Raw genomic sequence first — 24,284 nt, 5'->3', positions numbered from 1 at the left:
ACAGGACTCAATTGGAATATTCAGTAATTGGCAAATATTGGTTATCAACCAAGTCTGAATTTCTTCCTTTCAGCTACTTTGTGTTTTCAATTAATTGTGTTGCTCACCATAGGGAGATCAACAGGTATATCAGTCTTGTTATTCTGTTTGGAGACACAAACTGGAATGAAGTGAAATCACCAGTCTTCGATCTACAACATAAAACAGTACAGCACAGGAACAAGCCCATGATGCCATTCTAAACACAAGCATTCACCCGCCCCCCCCCGCAAATGGTCTGTATCCCTCTATTCCATGCTTGTTCATATCTCTATTGAAATGCCTCTTAAATTTTGCTAATCAAATCTGCTTCTACCACCTCTCTAGGCAATGTATTCCAAACACTTAGCACCCTCTGTTAAAAAAAGAACTTGCTTCATATATCTCCATTAAACTTTGCCCCCTCTCACCTTAAACCTATGTCCCCTAGTATTTGACATTTTCACGCTAGGAAAAAAGACTGATTATCCACTCCATCCTGAACCTCACTTTTCCACATTCTGTCAGGTCACCCTCAGCTTATGGTGATCTAGTGAAAAAAAATCTAAAATTAAAAATAAAAGTGCCACTTCTATAATACAGGAAGTTTATTTTAAAGAATCATTGTTCAATTAAAAGGAAATAACCCCAAAATTGAGCTCTAGTTCATTCTGTTATATCCTTTTTGTCCTCTCCCAACATCACAATGCAGCTAATGTGAAGGTTTCAGTCAGCTAGCTATTGGATTTTCATCATTGTTATTCCCATTTGGGCTGTTTGCATAATTTTCAGATTATAACATGGACAATTATTCCATTGTGGTTATGAGCTCTTGTCCTGTTGAAGGACAGTTGCAGTTTATAGTTTTTTTAACCTAGAGTTGAGTAAGGGTATTCAATTTCACTAATGTATGGAACTAATGGATGTAGGTTTGCTCGCTGAGTTGAAAGGTTCATTTCCAGAAGTTTCATCACCATACATAACATCTTCAGTGGGCCTCTGGGTGAAGCACTGCTACTGATTCCCGCTTTCTATTTATATATTTAGGTTGGTCTAGTGAAAAAAAAATGATTTCCACTACTATTTCCAGTAGTGATGTCATTTCCTGCAATGTCATTTCTGGTTCTTTTTCTCAGTGGGTGGTAGGTGGGGTCTGACTCGATGTGTTTGTTTAGAGAGTTCTGGTTGGAATGCCATGCTTCAAGGTCGGTAACAAACACTACATTTGACAAACAGGCAGAAAACTAGCCACCAGGATACATGAACATCAATGAGCCACAAAAAGGCATGACCCTCTCTCATTAGTATTCTTACATACAGATAAGGACACCACTTCGACTGGGGCAACATATCCATCCTAAGACAAGCCAAACAGAGACATGCACAAGAATTCCTAGAAGCATGGCATTCCAACTGGAACTCTATCAACAAACACATCAAGTTAGACCCCATCTACCATCCCCTGAGAAAAATAATAGGAAATGATATCACCAACCCAAAGAAACCCAAACATATAAATAGAAAGCAAGAATCATCAGCAGTGCTTCGCGCAGAGACTCGCTGAAGATGTTACCTGATAGGGTGATGAAGCGTCTGGAAATGAACCTTCCATCTCAGTGAGTAAACCTACAACCTGAGCTACAAATCTCAAAACTCTGTATGGAACTAATCTTCCTTAGTATGAGCAAACTGTTAGTAATATTTCTACCGGGAAGAACAAGACCCCAGGAACACAATTATGGTGCGTGAAAATATGAAATATTACTGTCTCAACACCTATCTTTCATTTGCAAACTTTTTTCTTGTAACAGAAAATGATTAAGAGTCATCGAGACTTGAAACTTTAGCTTGCTCTGTCTCCACGGATGCTGCCTGAACCACTCATTTCCAGCATTTTTTATTTATTTTTATTTAGCACTTTGAGTGTGGAGTGCTATTTACCTTGGTAACTTAATTTTTCTCTTTTTCTGCTGCCTTTTTACTTGGGTGCCTACCTTAAACTAGGGTTTTTTTGGGTCACTGCCAGGGTCTCTGCTTGTTCAAAAATAAAAGGGTAATGGACAGATCTTATGGGACTGCACCCTTTAAGTTGTTAATTTAAACATAATTTAATCATGGTCAAATGCTCAATTTCTGATGAGGTTTAAAACTACAATTTGTGGTCCTACTTGTTTCACAGATTACAATGTGTCATCTGCCCTTTGGAATGTTCAATTAGATTTATCCACCCTTCACTTTCTCACCTCACTCACTTCAAACAATTCAATTTGCTCCACGTGACATCATACGGTGGAAGGTGCTAGATGTTACCAAGGCAATAATACTGACAATTCATTCATGGTCCTGGATCTTGCTCCTGAATGAGCCCTTGCAGTATGGCTACACAACCAGTATCTACTCATGTTTCTGAATGCGCACAGCATTTGAGAAAGAACAGATCAAGAGAGTTTAAATAGAAATGAGTAGTTATGATCTGGCTGCAGGATGGAATGGATTGGACTTGAAGGGTCTCGGACAAAGAACAAAGAAAATTTACAGCCCAGGAACAGGCCCTTCGGCCCTCCAAGCCTGAGCCGATCCAAATCTATTGTCTAAACCTGTTGCCCAATTCCTAAGCATCTGTATCCCTTTGCTCCCTACCTACTCATGCATCTGTCCAGACGCATCTTAAAAAAATCTATCATGCCTGCCTCCATCACCTCTGCTGGCAGTGTGTTCCAGACACCTTTTAGGAATTAGGAAATGGTGAGGGGGTGTTAATTAATAATGTTAATAACACCATTGAAAAAGATGAGAAGTTCAGGAAACTATGACAGGGAAAAAGTTTGGGTACAAAGCAAATGATAAAAGATAATTGAGTGGCATACAGCCTCCCTAACATTACCCATGCAAGTGTGTGAATTATAATGGAATAAATAATGAGACCTTGTCAAGAATGGCAAAGTGATAATTTTCGGATATTTTAATCTATATACTGAGTGGAAATATCAGTGGGCAAAAGTAACCTTAATGAGAATTTCACAGAATATTTTCAGGACATTTCTTAGAACAGAATGTTCTGGAGCCAACCAGACAGTAGGCTACACTAAACCTGGCATTGTGAAAGGAGATAGATTTAATTGATGATCTCCATGAAGGAGCCCCTAGATAGCAGAGACAATGATGTGACTGAATTTTTACAACAAATGAGGGAGAAAGAGGAGTGCATTCGAGAGTTATTATAAATTTAAAGAGGGACAAATAAAAGGGAAGGAAAAGCACAACTGTCTAAAATGAATTGGCAAATTAAGTTAAAGCACAGATCAACAGAGGTTTAATGGCAGACATTTAAGGGGCTGTTTCAAAATATAAAGATATGAGCATGAAAAATTTCAAGGGACAGACCTGCCATACATGACAAACTAGAAATATTAAAAGATAGTGTCAAACTTTTGTGCAAAGACAGGTGACAGGTCAGAAGATGAATATAGAACAAAAATAAGCAAAGATTGACCAAAAATTTTTTAAAAACAGGAAAAATGAGAATACCAGAGACATCTAGCCAGAAATATAAAAATTGACAAAAGTTTCCATTAATATTTTTTAAAAGCAAGTTAACAAAGTGAGCATTGGACTTAGAAAGAGAATTAATGATGGAAAGGAAATGGCAGATTAATTGAACAGATATTTTGCAACATGTTGAAATATCTCAAAAGTGGGACATTCATTGTTAAACTCTCAAAATCATTATTTGAAAATATATTAATAGTAAAAAATAATCAGAGGCAGAGAACAAAGAAAAACTACCCCTTTATTATATACCGTAAGATAAATAAATACATCCTAAAATATTTTATTCCCATAAATCTTTTGCACCTTAAGCATTTAAAGATTTACTTCCACGTATTTAATATATATGAATCATATGCTTGTATCTTTAACTATCAAATTTAAAATCATTTAATAACATTAAAAATTAAAATTAAACTGTAATTAAAACATTTCACTAAATATTTAATAAGGACACATTATTCAGTCTTTGGTTCCCTGTGGAACTATTGTCTCAATCAGCTCCCAGCTTCTTGTTCAAACCAGCAGTACACCAAATAGAACTCCTGCATTTAACCCCCATTTTATCATGCAGTTTGTCAAGTACTCATTAAATTTTCAGGCTCCCTATTATTTTCTGAGTACATTGAATAACACTGGCATCTGAGTTATTCATGGACTGTTTATTTTGAGAGAGATTATTTTAGTACGTCAGATTTTTTTTTAAAACAGTGTGAAGGTCCCCATTCTACCAGTCACTGTATGGGGGAACCCAATCAAATTATTTTGCCCAGTATGTTGACAAAGTACTTACCATAAACTCTATCTCCTCTTCCCTACAGAGAGTTGACTTGTTGTCCATGACCTGAATGGATGTTATTGTCCCAAGACTTTTTTTGAAGTAATAACTCTGTGGCTGTCACATTGAGAGATCTCTAACCCACATTCTCCGAGGCTACTGAACAGTCTGTTTTGTATATCAATCCTCTCCAATTTCCTCTTGATCTTGACTAAACTGTTGCTAGATCCAGCTAAGGATGTGAAGTGTTAACTCCTTGACCTTTTGCCTTGCTTGATGGTAGCGTGAAAGACTGCCAGAAGAAAACTACAAAAATCCTCCGCTCCTCAGATATTGAAGTGAAGGGATCCTCGAAGAAAAAGGATATTCTGGATAGAGCAACCAGAGTGTCAGAAATAAATTGTTTTCATGCTCCTTTTTAAATGTCTTCACATCCTCAGCCCCCTCTGTGTAATCTCCTCCAGACCCGCAGTCTTCTGGAATCTATTGCATTTACAATTTTGACATTTCTCTCACTCCAGCATTGGTGCTTTTGCCTTCAGTTATTTTGGTGCTAAGCTCCATAATTCCCTGTAAACATCTCTACTGCTCTTTCCTGCTTTAGGCGGTGCTTAAAGCTTAACTCTTGATCAACTGTCATAATTATATCTCCTTCATGTGACTCAAGAGTTAAATTTTCTTTTATAATGCTCCTGTGAAGCACCTTGATTTATTTACATTTTATCATGTTAAAAGGTGACACTATATCAAGACATTATCAACACATTTTATCTGTTGTAATTAATTTGTATTGCTCTTCCTTCAGTGTTTCAGGTTAAAATCCTGAAATCAACCCCCAAACGGTATTTGGATTATAAATCACAGAATCTCTATAGTGTAGAAACAGGCCCTTCGGCCCACCAAGTCCACAATGACCCACTGATGAGTGTTAAGAAGATGTGGATTCACTGTACCTTTAAGAAAGTTGAAAGTTAGTAGAACTACCTGACAGCACCTAGTGTTCTGAACAAGATATAATGTGAACATTTGGTCCAGCAGCTAGTGTAACTCGTTGCTTGGAGATAAAAACAAATTTGAAATAGGCCAACCAATTTAAATTATACCCCCCCAAAAAAACAAACTCCCATCAAGTTTAAATTTAGTATATTGACAATATTAAAAGCCGATGACACAATCTGATGCTTTGGGGGTCTCAGACCAGGAAAAATTGAACAGTTGGGAGAGAACTGCCAAAAGACCAACAGAAGTAGGCTGCTAGTCAGAGCTCTCTTAAAAGGTACCTTTCTCAATCAGAGACCTGTGAAACAGAAATCCCTAAGAAGAAGAAAAGAAGACAGAGGAAGATATAAAGAGATCTGGCTAGTTTTGAAATTTGAATTTTTGGTAAATCTCATCAGGAGTTTTATCGGACTAGTATTGTAGAAGGGTTGGAGATAGGTTGGAGGAATGAGTTATAAATAGTTGTTAGTTAATTATTGTCTGTTCTACTTTAAGAAATAAAGTTGTCAATTTTTACTTTAAATAGTTCTTGGCCTCTCTAATTACCGCATGGGATAAATCTTCGGTGTTGCTGGTTTAAAATTAACAGAGGGGTTTACCCAGTGTTGTAACAAGAGCAACCCACCCAGACCCATTCTCCTATTTCTCTACATTTACTCCTAATTAATGCACCTAATCTACACATCCTTGAACACTATGGACAATTTAGAATGGCCAATTCACCTAACTTACACATCTTTGGACTGTGGGAGGAAATGGAGCACCTGGGGGAAACCTGTGCAGACACAGGGAGAATGTGCAAACTCCACACAGACAGTCACCTGAGGCTGGAATCGAACCCAGGTCCTTGGCATGGTGAGGCAGCAGTGCTAACCACTGAGGCACTGTGTACTTATACCAAATGGACTGCAGTGGTCCAAGAAAGCAGCTGCGAGGGGCAATAAGTGTGGACCCAACTAGCAATGCCCACAATAAAAAAGAAACTAATCTCAGCTGCAAAGGAATTTTTAAAAGGATTATCTACCAACTCAACAGGTGTACATGTGCACATGGGATATAAATGTAGCTTCTCCATTTACTCTGAAAACATCAAATGCTAGAGATCACAGCAGGTCAGACAGCATCTATGGAGAGCAAGCAAGTTAACTTTTTGAATCTGGATGACTGTTCAGAGTTGAAGGGAAGTGTGGATGGAACAGCATTTATGATATAGTTTGGGGTGAATGGTATGGAGATAGTAGGTGTCAGGTGCTGGTGGAGAAAAGATGTTTATAATTCAGATTATTCTCACATTCCGATCACTTAATGTGAACTATCAACATCTTTTTTTCACCAGCATCCTACATGTTACCCCCACCTCCATCCCTCCCAAAAACTAAACCGGTGGTTTGGATTAGAGAGCAGGAAACTTAAGTTTAGAAGTAGAGTTAGCATAAACAACAGAAATAGCAGCGCCGATTTAATAAATTACTTCTCAGTGAAGACTTCACAAATCTGAGCCAGGGTTAGGAGAGTCTTCACAATTTGTCCTGGGACCCATTGATCTGAAGAGGTCAGTCTTCCCACCAAATCTCTCCTCCTGGGCTCCTGCTGGAAGGTGTGCATATTTAATAAAAGACAACACAGATTCTATTCCATAAAACTTCATGGATCATACAGCACAGAAACAGGCCATTCTGCCCAACTGATTCAATACAGCAGTTATGGTCCGCACAAGACTCCCACACACCTAAAAAAAAACGTTATCTTCTCAATCTTTCCTCATGTATGTATCTAGTTTCAATTAAGTCAGCAGGGATGGAGAAGGATATTAAACTCAGTTTATTCATGAGTTTGTCCACAGGCTGTGCTCTGAGAAACATAATCACTTAATAATTAGGGTACATACTTCTGATGGCACCTACCTTGCTTAGGTGTGCCATTAGTCAGTAGTTAAATGTTTAATTTAAATTGAATGTCAAAACTTCAAGATGTGCAATGGCCCTGCAATTTTGGCACAAATATCAGAACTATTTGCCACTTTACCCCGACTTTTTACTGCATGATTACAGTTAGCACCCAACATCAAAAGATGTTTAACCCTTCACACTAACCTTTGTCATGGAGAATTAAGGCAAAGGGATAATGTTTACACAATACAAATAAAAATATTTCACATATATATTTACTTAAAATCTACTACTTTTGTGTCCAAGGAAAATAAACCAATCTCAATATTCAAAAAGTACTGATTTCATCTTTCAATTTTACCAATAAATACAGACGTGTCAAGGTTGACAGGGTATGCTTCATCAATGAAGCCTGAGGTTACATGTCCCACAATAGTATCTATTGCTGATTCATTACTCATTGATATGAAATGCAAACCATGACATCTTGATTTGCGATTCGTTCACATGGTCAGTGGCTCTCACACGCTCAATAATATTGTATTAAACCATCTAGAGCTTGAAACCAAAAGAGAAAATGCTGGAAAATCGCAGCAGGTCTGGCACCATCTGTTTAACTGTTTTCTCTTTTGGCTTCAGATTCCAGCATCCACAGTAATTTGCTTTCATCTAGAGCTTGAAATTCATTTGCATTATTCAAAATACTCACGTAGAAATATAGTCTGACACAATGTAAAAATTGTAAAATCTGAAAATATATTTATCTTTTCATGGAAGGACAGGTACAGAAAATCTGTCATTTAAAAATCACAAAGAAATAACATTTCCTATTTAATGACTCAAAAAGAATTTTACTACCTGACAACTTGTAGTTAAACAGGAGCAAAGTAAATTCCAGTTCCACAGTTACCAAGCTCACCAATTGGAGGATATGATTGTTTAACTGTCTATGTCCTTTTAAATACTACTCTGCTCTCGCTTCCTACTGTGAAAGTTGAGAACTGTAATATAAATTAAGCAATGGATGGCTACAATCACACAACAGAAAAATTGTGAATGCTAATAGCTTGGCAATTTGGTTGAGTGAGACAAATTGGGACAGTGTCAGGTTCAATTCCTGGGCCCGTGTGAGGTAACTGATTTATACTAAGAGAAGCAATTAGGGACCAATAATTGTCCTGAGAGCTCAGACAATGGCTAGGTTAGGGAAAAGGGGCTCCAGTGGTAATGAATAACAACAGTTCTTACCTGCCTTCCCATTGGAGCCAAATAATCTGCCACCTTTAATCAAGATCATTTGGCAAAGGTACTATGAGACAACTGGTACCCAGTGACAAGCATCCGCCATCAGAGGAGAAATGAACAAATAAAAACCATGTTTCAATCAGAAAGTAAAATGTGGCTTCAAGAGAAAGAGGCAGCAGCAAAATCTCATCGGAAGCTGATATTGGTCACAACCATTCAAATGATGGATCATGTAATGGTGACCACAAGACCATTCTCTCTCTCTCTCTCTCTCACACACATATATATATATCAACACACTAAGTGCACATGAAAACTCACATTTCACATTGAGTTGAATGATGGGAAGGCTGAAGGAGGAGGGCTTGATTTTTGGAGTGATGTTTTCTTAGACACTCATTCTGGATAATTCTACAGCTGTGGATTCAGAGAAATACCAACTGACACTTCAATCAAGTCACATTTCTTTATAATTGCACAGCAGAGTGTATTCACAGTGCATTTTTCACCACATACGTCGTAAACCGAACACAAATGTGGTGGCTAAAGGGTTTGGTATTGCAGGAATGAGTCCATGTCTGTGTACAAGTGCAGCAATGTACAATGGCAGTTATGAAGAAATGATTCTACAATTCCAGCCAAAAGAATTGGAACAGTACTGGAGTTTGGAACTACAATTACCTGGTTTGACAAGCCACCTGCCAAGTAAGTGGATTCTTTGGATCCACTGAAAATGAATGTAGCAAAAATAAGCAGGAGGAAGAAGCAGAAAATAGGCAGCATTTCAGAGAACAAGAAATTGCCGAACTCTGAGAAAGCAATATGGGAGAGTGGTGGGGGTGGGGTAGCCCTAAGAACAAGCACAATGGGCTAAATGGCTTCCTACTGTGTTGAATCGTATATCTCACTTCACTTTTGTACATAAAAAGGTGTAACACTAGTGAGAGCTGGATTTCAGATCCATTGTTCAGAGGACATTGCCCAAATCTAACCTTGTCCAACAAATACAATCCTTTTTCAAAGCTGACACATAGAACGCCAGTAGAATTGAAATGAGCACTGGAACAACCCAAGAGTATTTTGGTATTTAAGTATAGTTCTGAGCGATTTTGCTATTCGAAGTCTGCAAGACATTTTCAGTGCCCAAATAAATGGTGAAGCCGGAGTGTACTCTGTTTATACAAACTGAAGTGATAGCTTCTCCTCAGCATCACCAGTCCTGCCTTGCCTTAAATCCCACAGACTCGATTTAATTTCTTCCCAACAAAGAAATCCAGGCTGAAAACATCCCTTAGACTTAGAATTTACAGTACTATAGCAACGTTCAGACAAACTGGTTTATGCTAGTATTTAGGCTTCACATGAGTCATATTTGGACGATGTCAGCATAATAACATCTTGATGCTGTTTGCGATGCCATTTCGGAGTACAGCGCTGGAATCTTACTGCAACATCCCAAGGTATTTCTGACTTTGCAAGTGAACTAGGATATTGGCAGGATGACACTATATGTTAAATGAGCAAACATACAGAGATTGCTTAAGGGTCTTGTAGCACAGTAGTAGTGCCTGTACCTCTGAGCCAGAATGTCCGGGTTTAAGTCCCACCAGCACCAGACATGTGTCATAGCATCTACAAAATGTATATATCTACCAGACTACTCACCATATCTCAAGAAAAGGTCACTTTTAATAAAATGTCAGAGCAGTTTTTAATGGAGGCAGAGACTCTGACTGACAGATGCTGCTCTGTAAAAACAAAATTTGAAAGGTTGCTTTTCCCATGTTCAGGCTAAGGCACATTGGTGGCACAACAGAGGGCTTGACATGGAAGTTGCTGAGTGTGTGTAAAAATAAGGATCAGTCTCAGAAGTGATTGGCCATTTAGGACAGATGAGGATAAATTTCTTCATTCAAAGAGCTAAGCTACAATTCTTAAGAATTCTGTAGCCTACAGGATGCTCAGTTGATGACTATATTTTAAGACTGAGATTGAGAAGAGGTTTGAGCTGGAGAAAGAAAGCAAACATAGCTATGAGGTAAAGTATCACACATAATCACTAAATAGTTCAGAAGGCTTAAGTGACTGAATGATCTACTCTAGCTCCTGATTCTTACATACTGTAAACAAGCATGTGAAATAGCAGTATGTCACATTCACCAGCATTTGTTTCCCTCATTTTACAAAGCTCAAACATCATTTCGCAAAGTTTGGACATTCCAGAGCTGATGAGTTAATGACCACTTTGCCCCTTAAAAGGGGCAGGAAGATGGGGAGAAGATGATAGATAAAAGTGAGTTGAATCCCTGAAGTTCTCTCTGTGCATCATCTTTGACTATTTGGTTACACTTTTACATACTATAGTTAAACATGGGGTACTGCTTTTAAGAAAACTTAAATAAAAAGGAACTCTTGACACTAACTCTCACTACAGTATGATCCAGTTACAGTGAACCTCAAAGTTGATCAGGCAGGCCTGTGACCAATAATAAGAACATAGGAAAGGTCATCCGTACAAGTGACATAATAACAAAACTAATAACTGAGTGATTTTGAAGCAAAGGTAGGTGGACGAGGTTGAGATGCAGATCAGCAATATTCTGACTGAGTTCTGGAACAGGCCAGAGGCAATGAATGGCCTCCTCCTGTTCCAAACAATGTCCCTCAGAACAGGAATTACATTTGAGAATTACAACAAGGAAATATGAAATGTGGAAAAGAAATACCGATATGAATGGGATTCAGGAAAGGCCACTGATTAATACTGAAAACAAATAATTAAACAAACAGTTGCATTGTCAGGACATTTCAAGGCAGATAATACTCAAATTAGTTTTTTGAAATGTTGTTACTCTTAAGCAGTAGTATGCTGCAGGCATTAAAACAGTTTGTGCATAACTTTCCTGATGATTAAGTTTGTCTTATAATCTTTGCCTACTTCTCCAGAGATAAGTTTCACACAAAGAATATGAAAATCAAAATTATAAAAGAGATTTTGGTGCCACTTCAGAAATGGTTTGGTTATGGATATATAGATATCTTTTGTACACAGACATATGCACCCATCAAACCAAAACACAGGCCTTCACAGAATCCAGATTTCCATTACTGAGCAAAAACCTGCAGAAACAACAGAAGGTTATGACCTCTGCATCAACAATGTCAAAAAGTATGATAAAACAACTTGGTGTATTTTTTTTCCTCAAAATGAAAAAATACATCAAAACACCTGAATTGCAAATTCCAGGTATAAGAATATTGAGAAAAACAGTTGTCAGATCGCAGCAACGTACCCTTGCTTTCATTTGCCCAAAAGCTTTTAGATAATTTCCTAGAACAAAGGGATTTTACTTTACCGTCAAAAACATGTTCAGAATCTCACACTAAAATAGGTCACCAGAAAAACGTGCCACTGGCAGTATAACCCTGGGCTCTATTGGTAGATTTCGCTGGTAGACCAGAGGGGAAATATGCCCTTAAAAAAACAAGACGTGTTCACCAAATATTGAAAAGGGCAAAGTGCAAAGCTAACACACTGACATTAGCTGCCAAATGGGGAGTGAGTACAGATACCTTTTCACAGCGCATCTGGTCAGGTGTCTCTTCAAGCAGATTTTCTTACCATCAAAGATAAGAAAGCCTATTCCTACATGTCTTGTCAAAATACTTGGGCACCCGAAGCTGTTTATTCAGTTCTTCCACCATTAAAGCTAATGGCTTCTCTCCCTACATCCCTACCCAAATCCCAAAGATTGCTTTGAATAAAATCCGACAGGATGGCAGATAAGTGCACGTTCCCCTATCTTTGCTCAGCTCCACCTTTTGGACACTGTCCCCTTCATGCTGATCCGCTGTCTCCTGTTGTTATTTCTGCCTGGCAAGTGCTTTATAGATGCCGAGTCCCAAGAATGCAATGATGGTGGCTCCAAATGTAATACGTAGCCAGAAGGACGTGATGCTGAGTTCTGCCTCATTCAGATCACTGCAAGAGGGAATCAGAAAAAGAGAGGAAGAGGGATCAGTTAAGAGAACAGGGAGAGAGCTATTGGCCATAGCTGTGGCTATGTAAAGGGACCAAAGTTATCCCATCTATGAATGTGCAAACAGTGGAAACACTGTAAAGCGCATAAACAGACCCTTTGGTCCAACCCGTCCATGCTGACCACATATCCCAACCCAATCTAGTCCCGCCTGCCAGCATCTGGCCCACATCCCGCCAAACCCTTCCTATTCATAAACCCATCCAGGTGCCTTTTGCAATTGTACCAGCCTCCAGCATTTCCTCTGGCAGCTCATTCCATACACGCACCACCTGACGTGAAAACCATCAATGCAAATGCAAATTTCCTGGGGCTGAATTCAACAGACTTTATTCGGACGATGAGATGTTGCCCAACCCATGGCTCAGTGCTGGCATCACCATACCAATGTTGACAGACATCTGACTGTGTGCACCTTTCAGATCCCAGTGACGGATGAACACATTTAAATTCCAAAGTGACACTGCAAATGTGAGGCTTGAAAAAAAAACAAGAAAAGAGATTGTGCTCAAATTGACAGTTTCTTTCAAGTCAATGGGTTAGGGATGACCAGGATCAAGTTAAGGCCAAATCGAGATTGGATTATCTTTTTGTCAGAGAACAGTCAATCTCTGAAACAGGCCGAGTGTGAAATCACCTCCAGGGAGAGCTGGAGCTGTTTCTGGTGGTGGAGATGTCCTCATACTGTTTTAAATTAGGCCAGAATGCTTCAATTCATCATCTCAATCAAACATTCAACCAACGATATTCAATCTTCCTCTTCACACCCATAATCCCAACCACTTCCATCTTCACGCATCCCTGAAACGCAATTCCACCTGGAACACTATCCCCTTCCAATTCCCTACAGAACAGAAAGTGGCCATTCAATTCATCAAGTCTGCACCAACCCTTCAAAGAGCATCCCTTCTAGACCCCTTCCTAGCCTTGTAACTCCACCATGACTAATTCACCTAACCTGCACATCCCTAAACACCTTGGGCAATTTAGCATGGTGAATCCATATCAACTGCACATCTTTGAGGGGCTCTGAGGAACCACAGCACTCAGAGGCAACCGATGTAGACATGGGGAGAACATGTAAATTTCACATGGACAGTCACCCATGGCTGGAATCGAACCTGAGTCCCTGGCACAGTGAGGTAGCAGTGCTAGCAACTGTGCTGCCATGCTGCCCCTCATGTTACTTGCCAATCAAGCCTGTGACAACTGACTTTACCTCAGAGAGTAATCAGTTCCATAACACTAAGTGAAGCAAAAAGGTGTGCTCATTCCTTGCAACAATTCTCGGATAAAACTGAGAATATTCCAGAATACTCACGGGAACGCTGCAGCAAGTGCAAGCCTCGAGTAGATCGGAGAGGTTGTTGCTTCGTCACTGTTGCAGCTGAAATGAAACGGGGCCAGGAGTCTGTGTTTGTAGCAGAATTCCACGGGCGTGATCCCATGTTCCTGCTTTTGTTCTGGCAAATCAGCCTTTGATGCCACAAAGATGCAGGGGATTCGGCTCTCCATGTAGTGTTCCTATGGAGACATAAATACTCAGGCTATAAGAGCAGGTTAGAGGCTGAGAATTTTGCATCCATTCCAAACTCCCAGAGACTGTCTACCATCTAAAAGGAACAAAATCAGAAATGTGATAAAACACTCTCCAATTGTGTGGATGAGTGCAGCTCCAACAATGCTCAAAAAGCTAAAACCACTCAAGGTAAAGCAGTCCACTAGATGAGCAGGCCATTAACCAACTGAAATAATCATGCACTCCATCACTGATGCACAGCAGCAGCAGCAGATACTATTTACATTAACAACAACTCACCGAGACACCAGTGACAGCTCTTCCCAAACCAGAAGGCTGGCAGATACTTACGAACAGAACCATATGCTAGCCCCACTTCAAGTCACACGTTATCTTGATGTGAAACACAAACGTTCAGGTATTGTTGCCGAGACGAAATTCTAGAATGCCCACTATATAGTGCTTCGGTGCACCTCCACTGCACGGTCTGCAATGACTCAAAACATAGAACAGTACAGCACACGACAGGCCCTTCGGCCCTTGACTTTTGATCCTACTCTAAAGATCAAATTAACTTACATACCATTCATTTTACTATCAGTCATGTGCCTATCCAAGAGTCACTTAAATGTCCCTAATGTCTCTGACTCTACTGCCACTGCTGGCAGTGCATTCCATGCACCCATCACTCTGTGTAAAGAACCGATCTCCGGCATCTCCCCTAAGCCTTCCTCCAATCAACTTGAAATTATGTCCCCTCGCGACAGCCATTTATGCCCTGGGAAAAAGTCTGACTATTCACTCTATCCATGCCTCTCATCATCTTGTACACCTCTATCAAGTTGCCTCTCACCCTCCTTTGCTCCAATGAGAAAAGCCCTAGCTCCCTCAACCTCTCTTCCTAAGACATGCCCTCCAGTCCAGGCAGCATCCTGGTAAACCTTCTCCGCACCATCTCCAAAGCTTCCATGTTCTTCCTATAATGAGGCAACCAGAACTGAACACAATATTCCAAGTGTGGTCTCGCCAAGGTTCTGTAGAACGGCTTTTAAACTCAATCCCCCTGTTAATGAAAGCCAGTATACCAACTTGGGTGGCAACTTTGAGGGATCTGTGGACATGGATTCCAAGATCCTTCTGCTCCTCAACACTGCCAAGAATCCTGCCTTTAACCCTGTATTCTGCATTCAAATTTGACCTTCCAAAATGAATCACTTCACACTTTTCCAGGCTGAACTCCATCTGTCACTTCTCAGCCCAGTTCTGCATCTTGTCTTCTACATGCCAGCCAATTCTGTATCCAGACAGACAAATTTCCCTGTACCTCATGCCTCGTTACTTTCTGAATGAGCCTATCATGATGAACCTTATCAAAACATATTGCTAAAATCCATTTACACCACATCCACTGCTTTAAATGTTTTGTCACATCTTCAAACCGAAACGTCGATTTTCCTGCTCCTCAGATGCTGCCTGGCCTGCTGTGCTTTTCCAGCACCACTTTCTTGACTCTAATCTCCAGCATCTGCAGTACTCACTTTCGCCTTGTACGGCATGGCCTGCCCCTCACAAAGCCACGCTGACAAACTCTAATCAAATTATGCTTTTCCAAATACTTCTAAATTCTGTCTCTCAGAATCCTCTCCGATAATTTGCCCGCCACTGATGTAAGACTGACTGGTCTGTAACTCCCAACATGGTGGTGACTCACCACCTTCTCCAGGGCAATTTGGGATAAGCAATAAATAGCCAGACAGAATTAACTATGTTTTTTAAATTGTTGCCGTAAATTCTCACTTCATCCAGTGTGTGGAATGAATAATCCCAGATGGGGGCTTCCAGTTATACAGCCTGCTCAACTTTTCTTTCTCTTGGAAGTTGTTGGAAAGGGATATTGGAAAGATTGAACCCTCAGCAGAAACACTAACAATAGCAACTTTACATCCGCTCCCAGAACAAGCAGACAAAAGCTCAATCCTTACTGACTATGTCAATTATTGAATGTCTTTGTAACAGCCCGTGTTTCATACATTGTCAATACAGCGTTGGACATTTATCTGAAGATTCCCTTTAAATATCATGGATAAAGAGAAAACCTTCATTTCCCCAGCATCCTGAACAATATAAGGATGTCCCAAAGTACTTTACAGTCAATTAAGTACTCTTTTGAAGTGGAATTAGTTACAGCAGGGAAAAAAGTGGCAACCAATTTGCAAACAGCAAGCTCTCATAATAGGACAATGAGCACATTGCTACTTAAAAGCAGGTTTGAGAGATACATCTCAGTCAAGGCACCATAGAGAACTACTTTATTCTTCGTTGAAACGGTCTCATGCATGCTTTTGTATCTACTCGCAAAGGCTTTCAGGACCTTGGTTTAATGCTTTGATGTCTTGACAGCAACAATTATATTGGATATCATAAAACCAAAATTTTTGCTCTTTATTCCTAGGTCTGCTAAGACCAACCCTAGAGTGTACAAAGTGGAAAAAGACTTTAATTACTTTCTCAATCTGTCTCTGTGTCTGGTCTGTTATTTGTATCAGATAGCAGCTCACCTTGTAAATACTGGCACAGTAGTTGAAAGATTTGGCATCAGTGATATCATACATCAGACAGGCAACATCACAGGTGGCACAGGAGGCTTTCAGGAACTCAGTATCAACATCCACCTCATGCAGCTAGGACAGAGATGCACAAATGAACACATCATTGATTACTGGGTGCAAACCTACAGTCAAAACAGAGATAGAGATGGGATAGAGACATGCATGAAGACCCAGACACATGGAAAGACACATGCACACATTGTGGGTACATGCTAACATATACTGAGAGAGTACTTACACAGAAAAACACAAAGACATGTAGGGTGAATACATAACTCCCTCAACATACCCAACACCACTGTTTGAGAAAGCATTCTACTGCAGTAACATATTAACACCTAGACTGTTTCAGTGATGACATTAAGACAGTAACTGAGCTGGAAGGAATTTATTGCTGCGTGGACCTGAATCTTCGATTGTCTGCAATTCTAAGACCCCAGAGCTCACTATTAGATACTTGTCCTGATTGTTGATTTGCACGGTGTTGATTGTGAAATCAGAGACATCCCTGCCCATCTCGTTCTGCATCTGAAATAAAAAGGACAGTAACCTTTTAAAGAAGTATCAAGATCCTGTGCTTATTTTACAGCATGAATATCTGATTTGTTTGGCATTGTCGTATGCATTATGTGCATTCATTTTTTTCTCTTAATACATGAGCAACACTGACAAAGCTGCATTTAATGCCCATTCCAACTGCCCCGATGGAGCTTCTTGACGCATTGCAATCCACACTTTTATGATAATTTTTGGTAGGAAATTCCAGGATTCGGATCCAGTGCTAATTAAGGAATAAATAATTCATACCTTCATTTATATAACATTTAACAGAGTAACAGAAGAGCATTATCAAACAAAACTTGACACCAAGCCACATAAGAAGATTTCAGAAGAGGAAGAAAAATAGTGTAACCAAAATTACAGGTTTTAAGGAGCTTCTTAAATGCAGAGAGTTTAGAGAAGGAATTTCAGAGCTGAGGCTGTCAATGAAGAAGTGATTAAAACCAGGATACTCAAGACCAGAACCAGAGGAATACAATGTCTCAGAAGCTGGAGGTTGCTCAGTGAGGAGATAGGCAATGGAGGGATTTGAAACTAAGGATATGAGGCAGAGAGAAAAGGCAGGTTCTGTGCAAATATTCCTCAGTGGAATTGGAAGTGGGAGAATTATTAAACGTACCTTCAAGCTCCGCCCCAAAAAGGCCTGCAGAAATGCAGTTTTCCCAGTGCCCTTTGGTCCGATTACTTTACAAAGAAACACATTCCTTTGAGTCTGTCCTTTCTCCAAATCCAGCTTCTTACTCCGAGTCACTGAAACAGTTATTTTAAGATAAAAAGCTTTAACTGATTGGTGCAATGACAGGTAGGGAAATCCATATGGATTCTCCAGCAACATTAAGCTTGGGTATTATGTAGGAGCAGGAGACAGCAATTTATTCCATTTGTGAAGATACCAGTGTGACAGGAATTGGTCTCTCAGGTCCTGCCCAGTGGCTGTTCCTTATACAAACTCAATTAATTTCAGTGGACAATACAGTATTGTATCAGAGGATGTGGTAATGGGAGGAAATGTTCAGCCTCTTGAGCCTGTTCCATTGTTCGGTCAGATCATTGCTGATCTGCACCTTGCCTCCAATGATTGCAGTGGATCGAAACCCTGACTATAAATGCCTAACAAAATCTCAAGTTTTGAAATTGTTAATTCACTTGCCAATCTCTGCAATTTGGTTGTAGGGTTTGGGGATGAGGAGAGAAATACAGACGGAAAGAGGTCCAAGTTTCCATTCCACTTGCGAAAATTCATTATCTCTGAACAATTTAGCTATATTTTAAAGATTTGTCCGAAGTTTTAAATACTGGATGAAAGGAAATAATTTTTCTCTATTTACTTTATTAAATGATTTAATCATTTTAAATACCTCATTTAGATCACTCCTTTATCTTACACTCAATATTCAGATATGGTACAAAGACCTATTTGATCTTTCTACACCCCAAAGGTATTCTCAGGAATTATACAGCAGAGTTCTACTCCAATCTCCTCCTTATATCAGCTCTCATTGAGATCCCTACACAATGAACACCATCTGAGGCTGTAGGATACTCTCCCATCTGCCAGGTGCTGCTCCCTACCTGTGATGGCTGCAGTTTGGGATTCTTGCTCCATGATGGTGGTATATCCCATATATCCTAAATACTCCATACAGCGATGGACATCCAGGTAAGCTATGAACCTACCAGGGAAAAGACAAAAGGGAAGTGAGCTGCTTCTCACTTAATATGGAGCCTAGGCCAGGCGGCAAACAGTAAACATTAACAGGGCCTGTGATCAGAGGAAGCCAATTCAAGTTTCTTGCAGTCAAAGAAATAATTAACTAAAAACCAAAGGATTTGAATGGAATGCAGGAGAGAGGGAATACTAAGATGCAGTGACAGGGTGGTGGGGCTAACTGGTTAGGAGCGGAGTAAAGTCGTGACAGGGAACCCAACAATCCTACTGCCCCATTCATAAAACTAAAAACAAACCTACATGGCTATCATCAAATTCCTTAACAGCTTTCTCCCTAGAAGTGCATCCTCATTGTCTCTTTAACCCATATGCAAAGAGAGATTTTACATTTATGCAGTCAGACAAACTGGAAACATCCCAAAGTTCTTCATAACCAATTAAGTACCACTGAATTGTTGTCACTTTTGTAATGTAGGAAACAGGGCAACCATTTTTGTCCAGAAAGCTCCTACAAACAGTAAAGAAATAAGTGAACAGATAATCTGTTTTAGTGATATTGGTTGAATGATAATTATTGTCCTAACACCAGGGATAACTCCACTTGCATGTGCTGTGAGATCATTTCACAACATGTTGAGGCTATTAGGGCCCTGGTTTAAGCTCCCTCAGTACTGACTGGAGTGTTAGCCATGATTTTGCACTGAAATCTGTGGTAATAGGTTTGAACTCAATCTTCTGACTTCGGAGAGAGTGATAAACACTGAGCTATGGCTAACACTGTCAACTTCAGCAATCACCTGTGGATAAACCGCCCATTGGACTATATTTGGGGTGAAAAGTATGCAAGTTAAAGGTTTTATTTTATATGTCACTCCTGGTATTTGGACTCTTGATCTTTGCCTGATTTAAATGTCTAGGGTAGTCAATTGAAAAGATTGTACATCTCAGTCCCTTCAAAAAGGCGTAACTACCACCTCAGGAATGTTAAGAGCATTGGCAAACAGACAGTTACAAACAATACATACGTCCAATAACATAGGTAGCCATGAAGAGAGATCCAGCCCCTCTCGTCCGTGCACACTGTATTAAATACTTCGGGGCCCCAGGGAAAATAAGGATACACACTAAATAAGTTCTTCAGTTCAATTGGAGACAGAACACCATCATTATCCTGTGCATAATAAAATCATAGGTGAGACAGGAGATATGCCACTCTCTCTAAACCTTGCTGTAGGATTAAAGGAAAAGCTACTTACTACATCATATTTCTCAAAGATTTGTTGCAGGAACATGTAGGTGCAATAATTCAACTCAGTTGTACATTGGTAAGGAACTCGCAACCTGCAAGGGAGGTATGCACCTGGTGAATTATAGATTCCTGCAAAAATTACTTTAGTCACAATAGCAATGATAGCGATTGTTGGGTTAATGAACTGTATGGTCTAAAATGAAATAAATGGGAAGGGGCAGAAGTATCCTCTACACCCAGTCCTATGGTTGGAAGTGATGCCTATCAGATCAGGACACAATTTGATCAACAATTCCATTTACTCACAAGGCCATCAAGTCAGCTAAAAACCAGTGTCAGAGTCAATTATTCTTCTACACTTCAGACTCAGATTCATAGAATGTAGAAAAAACAAACAGAGAAATTCACACTGTCCTTATATCTCAAGTACTTTAAGCTTCTTTGTGGAATTATTAATAGCACCTTATGGGGATCCTGTTAACTTCAGTTTGTGACATTAATTGTTCTAAGTGCCAGTCTGTCCATAACAACATCTGCTAATATACCCTATTCTAAATTTATACAGCAGCATTCCCAGAAGCGTGATAATACCACTCCATACTCAGTTGACTGATACTTTATTGATACTTACTGAGGGTGCAGATAGTCGTCGGTCATTTCCAAGTTATCGTCGTAGCCAAACTTCCGTAGAACAGTCCAAGTGGTTTCATGTCTTCCTCGCTGGATAAACAACATGTTTAAGAACAGGAAACCTGGAGGGGAGGAATTGGAGGGGCATTCACAGAACAGATTTAGTAAGACACAGGCAGCGTTTTCAAACTGACAGCTCTGCCTTTTTAAAATCAGAAAACATCACCACCTAGTTTACCAATAGTAAAATGTCACAACTTTGTACTCTGCATGATAGACTAATGATTCGGACACACAGTGACCAGATAACAGTGCATTGAGGGATCCTTCAAGTAATTCATACACAAACATACTGCCTTGAGTGAGCAGGTGGGAGGAGAAAAAAAATAGAGTGGGGGCAAAAGGAAAGATTGCTGTGAACTGTACCAAGTATCAGGAAGGCAGACCAGGCAGAGTCTTTATCAGCTAATATGCTCAAAGTCTGGAAGTTCAATACAGTTCTGTTATGAGGTAATGGTTACTCTAGGATTTGTCCCTGAATTGCAGGAATATACTATTCAGTAACAGATCAATAAATCAAATAATTACAAAGTTTATTTTGAAGACTGAACAGATACCCATCAAGTCTGTGACTATCTAGTCAACTTCTCTCCAGTAATCTGTCTCCATAGCCTGGTAAATCTCGACCATGTCAGGTCTGAAACAAACACATTCCAATCAAAAGAGGATTATCAGCTAGTAGTCTATTCTGAGGGGGTGAAGTTCCCTTTGACTATCAGGAATCAGGTACATTCTACAAGCCTTTACTCAAATATTCCAGAACTAGGGACAGAGGAAGCCCTCCCACTTTGAAAGAAGAAACACTCTTATATTTGTGCTATGTTTACATTGTACACAACATACCACTTAATGTCAGCCCGTCATCCATGATTCCATCAGGTGTATTTTTCCAGACCACAGTTTTAACATCTTCCAAAGCTTGAGGTGATAAGGGGTTCCTGAAACAGTATTTCTGAATGACGAAATCGGAAAATACAGAGTGAGGTCAAACCTGAGTGTGCTGATTAGGTTCTGAAATTGTGCACATTTGTGCAGGATGTTTGCATTTACAGTTTGAGGCTGTTACAAAACATAGTAACTAACTCAGTCTCCATTATACTAGTAATCTGATGAAGGGCCTATGCCCGAAATGTTGATACTCTTGTTTTTCGGATGCTGCCTGACCTGCTGTGCTTTTCCAGCACCACAATTTTGACTCTGATCTCCAGCATCTGCAGTCCTCACTTTCAATCGAAGCATTCAAAAGGGAATTAGAAAATAAACAGTGTGTAGGGTTCCAGGGAGAAGGTGGGAGAAAGGCACCAAGTGAATTGCACGTTAGCAAATCCCCAATCTTGGAACCTTACAAGAGAGAAGGCAGCCCTTGCCAGATCCTTGAAAAATGTATTTATTCAATGAGTCCCAACCCCAGTTTTATCCCATAGCCTTTCAAAGGAAATAAATAAAATAGATTTGCAAATTACTACTTAACCTGTTTCTATCACCCTTTCAGACTTTAGTGGATCATAACAGCTCTCTGTGAAACAAAATTCTCAACAACTTTCTGGTTCTTTTGCACGTGATTTTAAAATGGTAGCCTGGAAGAGCTACTGTATAATGAAATTCTAATAAGAACTTGAAGATTTTAAAAGCAATTTGGAGAAAACATTAGCAAACATAAAGCTTTAGACTTTAGTGGATCATAACACTCTCTGTGAAAGCATTTCATACAAAGTTAAGAGGCTGTAGAGTTTAATTGCAAGGTTAACAACTGAGGCAGACAGGTGGATGAGCAGGGGATGTCAGACCAGGGACAGAAACCCTGGGCACCGATGCTTTCCCTGCTTCCGAGTTTCTTATACCCATCACCACCTTTAACCACTGACTGCTTCTGATGCGTATGTTCTTGATGAATTTTGGGTCCTGTAGAATGGACCACTTTTACAGTGATGCTGTCACATGGTAACAATACCTGCTGTAGTTGTATTGACCATTGATGTATTTGGACTGACACAGAAGTGAAATTAGAAGAACCAAACAATATTTTTAATTATCAACCCTCCATTAAACCTAAAGCCATCCCAGACGAGGAAAGCATGGTCATCTTGACACCACAGTATTTCAATTAGAACAAGACAGACAGAAGTAGATTTTTTTTTATCTGTCATGGACCACCCTCAAAATATTAATAGTCTATACCCTAACTACTACTTATTTCAATGGAAGATGCAATTCGATTGGTCAAAGTAATAGACTTTAAGCAAAACACACAATTTTTATAGTGTAGTTAAGACACAGACAAAATAACTTTAAAAGAATTAGGCTTAACTGTAACTCTACTGAAATGCTTAAGAAAATAACATTAACATGGGTTAATCCCATGAATTGATGGTAACGATTGATTAGGGATATGCTGCGCTATGAAGTTGCGGATTGCGCTGGACTATAGCTCTGCTGCTGTTGATGGCCAGAACATCTTATGAATGCCCAGTCTTGAGTTGCGAGATCCATTTAAAGTCTGTCCAGCCATAGAACATAGAACATAGAAGAATACAGCGCAGTACAGGCCCTTGGGCCCTCGATGTTGCGCCGATCCAAGCCCACCTAAACTACACTAACCCACTATCCTCCATATACCTATCCAATGCCCTCTTAAATGCCCATAAAGAGGGAGAGTCCACCACTGTTACTGGCAGGGCATTCCATGAACTAACGACTCGCTGAGTGAAGAACCTACCCCTAACATCAGTCCTATATCTACCCCCCCTTAATTTAAAGCTATGACTTTAAATTAATCCCTGCCAGAGATAGTGTTGAGCTCAGTTTAAAGCAAGTACCAAGCCTGACACACTTGTTTAACATTGTTGGTGGCCATCGTTTCAGCTGCCAAAGTAAAGCTTTACTTTGTAACATTTCTTTTGTGAAGCAGTTTGAGATGGTTTATGACGTTAAAATGACTAAATAAGTGCAAGTTGAAGTAAAGTTACCTTTATACGAGCTTTAACTATCCTACTCCCATGATTGTGTGATGTTTCTGGTTTACCTTCCCCGTTGTAAGAGTGCAAAGCATGTTTACCAGTCATTCCTCATAATAGAGACACTGCCTCCGGCACCACTGGACCTGCTCTGTGACTTGGTGACTAGGACTGACTCCATTGACCCAAATGCAAAGCAACAGCACCAATTTATATATCTGTGGCACCTTCACCATACCATAATGCCCCAATTTATGTATCTGTGGCACCTTCACCATACCATAATGCCCCAATTTATGTATCTGTGGCACCTTCACCATACCATAATGCCCCAATTTATGTATCTGTGGCACCTTCACCATACCATAATGCCCCAATTTATGTATCTGTGGCACCTTCACCATACCATAATGCCCCAATTTATGTATCTGTGGCACCTTCACCATACCATAATGCCCCAATTTATGTATCTGTGGCACCTTCACCATACCATAATGCCCCAATTTATGTATCTG

General features: G+C 39.8%; 1 protein-coding gene across 2 annotated transcripts in view; it reads right to left on the bottom strand.

The window, feature by feature from the left end:
* Positions 1-6,202: 6,202 nt before the first annotated feature.
* Positions 6,203-24,284, bottom strand: part of rhot2 (ras homolog family member T2) — a 48,140-nt gene continuing 30,058 nt past the window's right edge. For both annotated transcript variants that reach the window (XM_043711436.1, XM_043711435.1), the window contains exons 10-19: positions 21,659-21,767; positions 20,757-20,877; positions 20,133-20,217; positions 19,902-20,047; positions 18,780-18,880; positions 17,827-17,957; positions 17,094-17,174; positions 16,596-16,718; positions 13,840-14,042; positions 6,203-12,460 (exon numbers count right to left, since the gene is read on the bottom strand). In XM_043711436.1, coding sequence (XP_043567371.1) covers positions 12,343-12,460; positions 13,840-14,042; positions 16,596-16,718; positions 17,094-17,174; positions 17,827-17,957; positions 18,780-18,880; positions 19,902-20,047; positions 20,133-20,217; positions 20,757-20,877; positions 21,659-21,767 — 1,218 coding nt within the window. In that variant the 3' untranslated portion in view covers positions 6,203-12,342. The remainder of the gene's footprint in view (positions 12,461-13,839; positions 14,043-16,595; positions 16,719-17,093; positions 17,175-17,826; positions 17,958-18,779; positions 18,881-19,901; positions 20,048-20,132; positions 20,218-20,756; positions 20,878-21,658; positions 21,768-24,284) is intronic.

This window comes from Chiloscyllium plagiosum, chromosome 21 (assembly GCF_004010195.1).
Source record: "Chiloscyllium plagiosum isolate BGI_BamShark_2017 chromosome 21, ASM401019v2, whole genome shotgun sequence".
NCBI lineage: Eukaryota > Metazoa > Chordata > Chondrichthyes > Orectolobiformes > Hemiscylliidae > Chiloscyllium > Chiloscyllium plagiosum.
The sequence above is the reverse complement of the archived record's forward strand: the minus strand, read 5'-3'. Positions and strand labels throughout refer to the sequence as shown.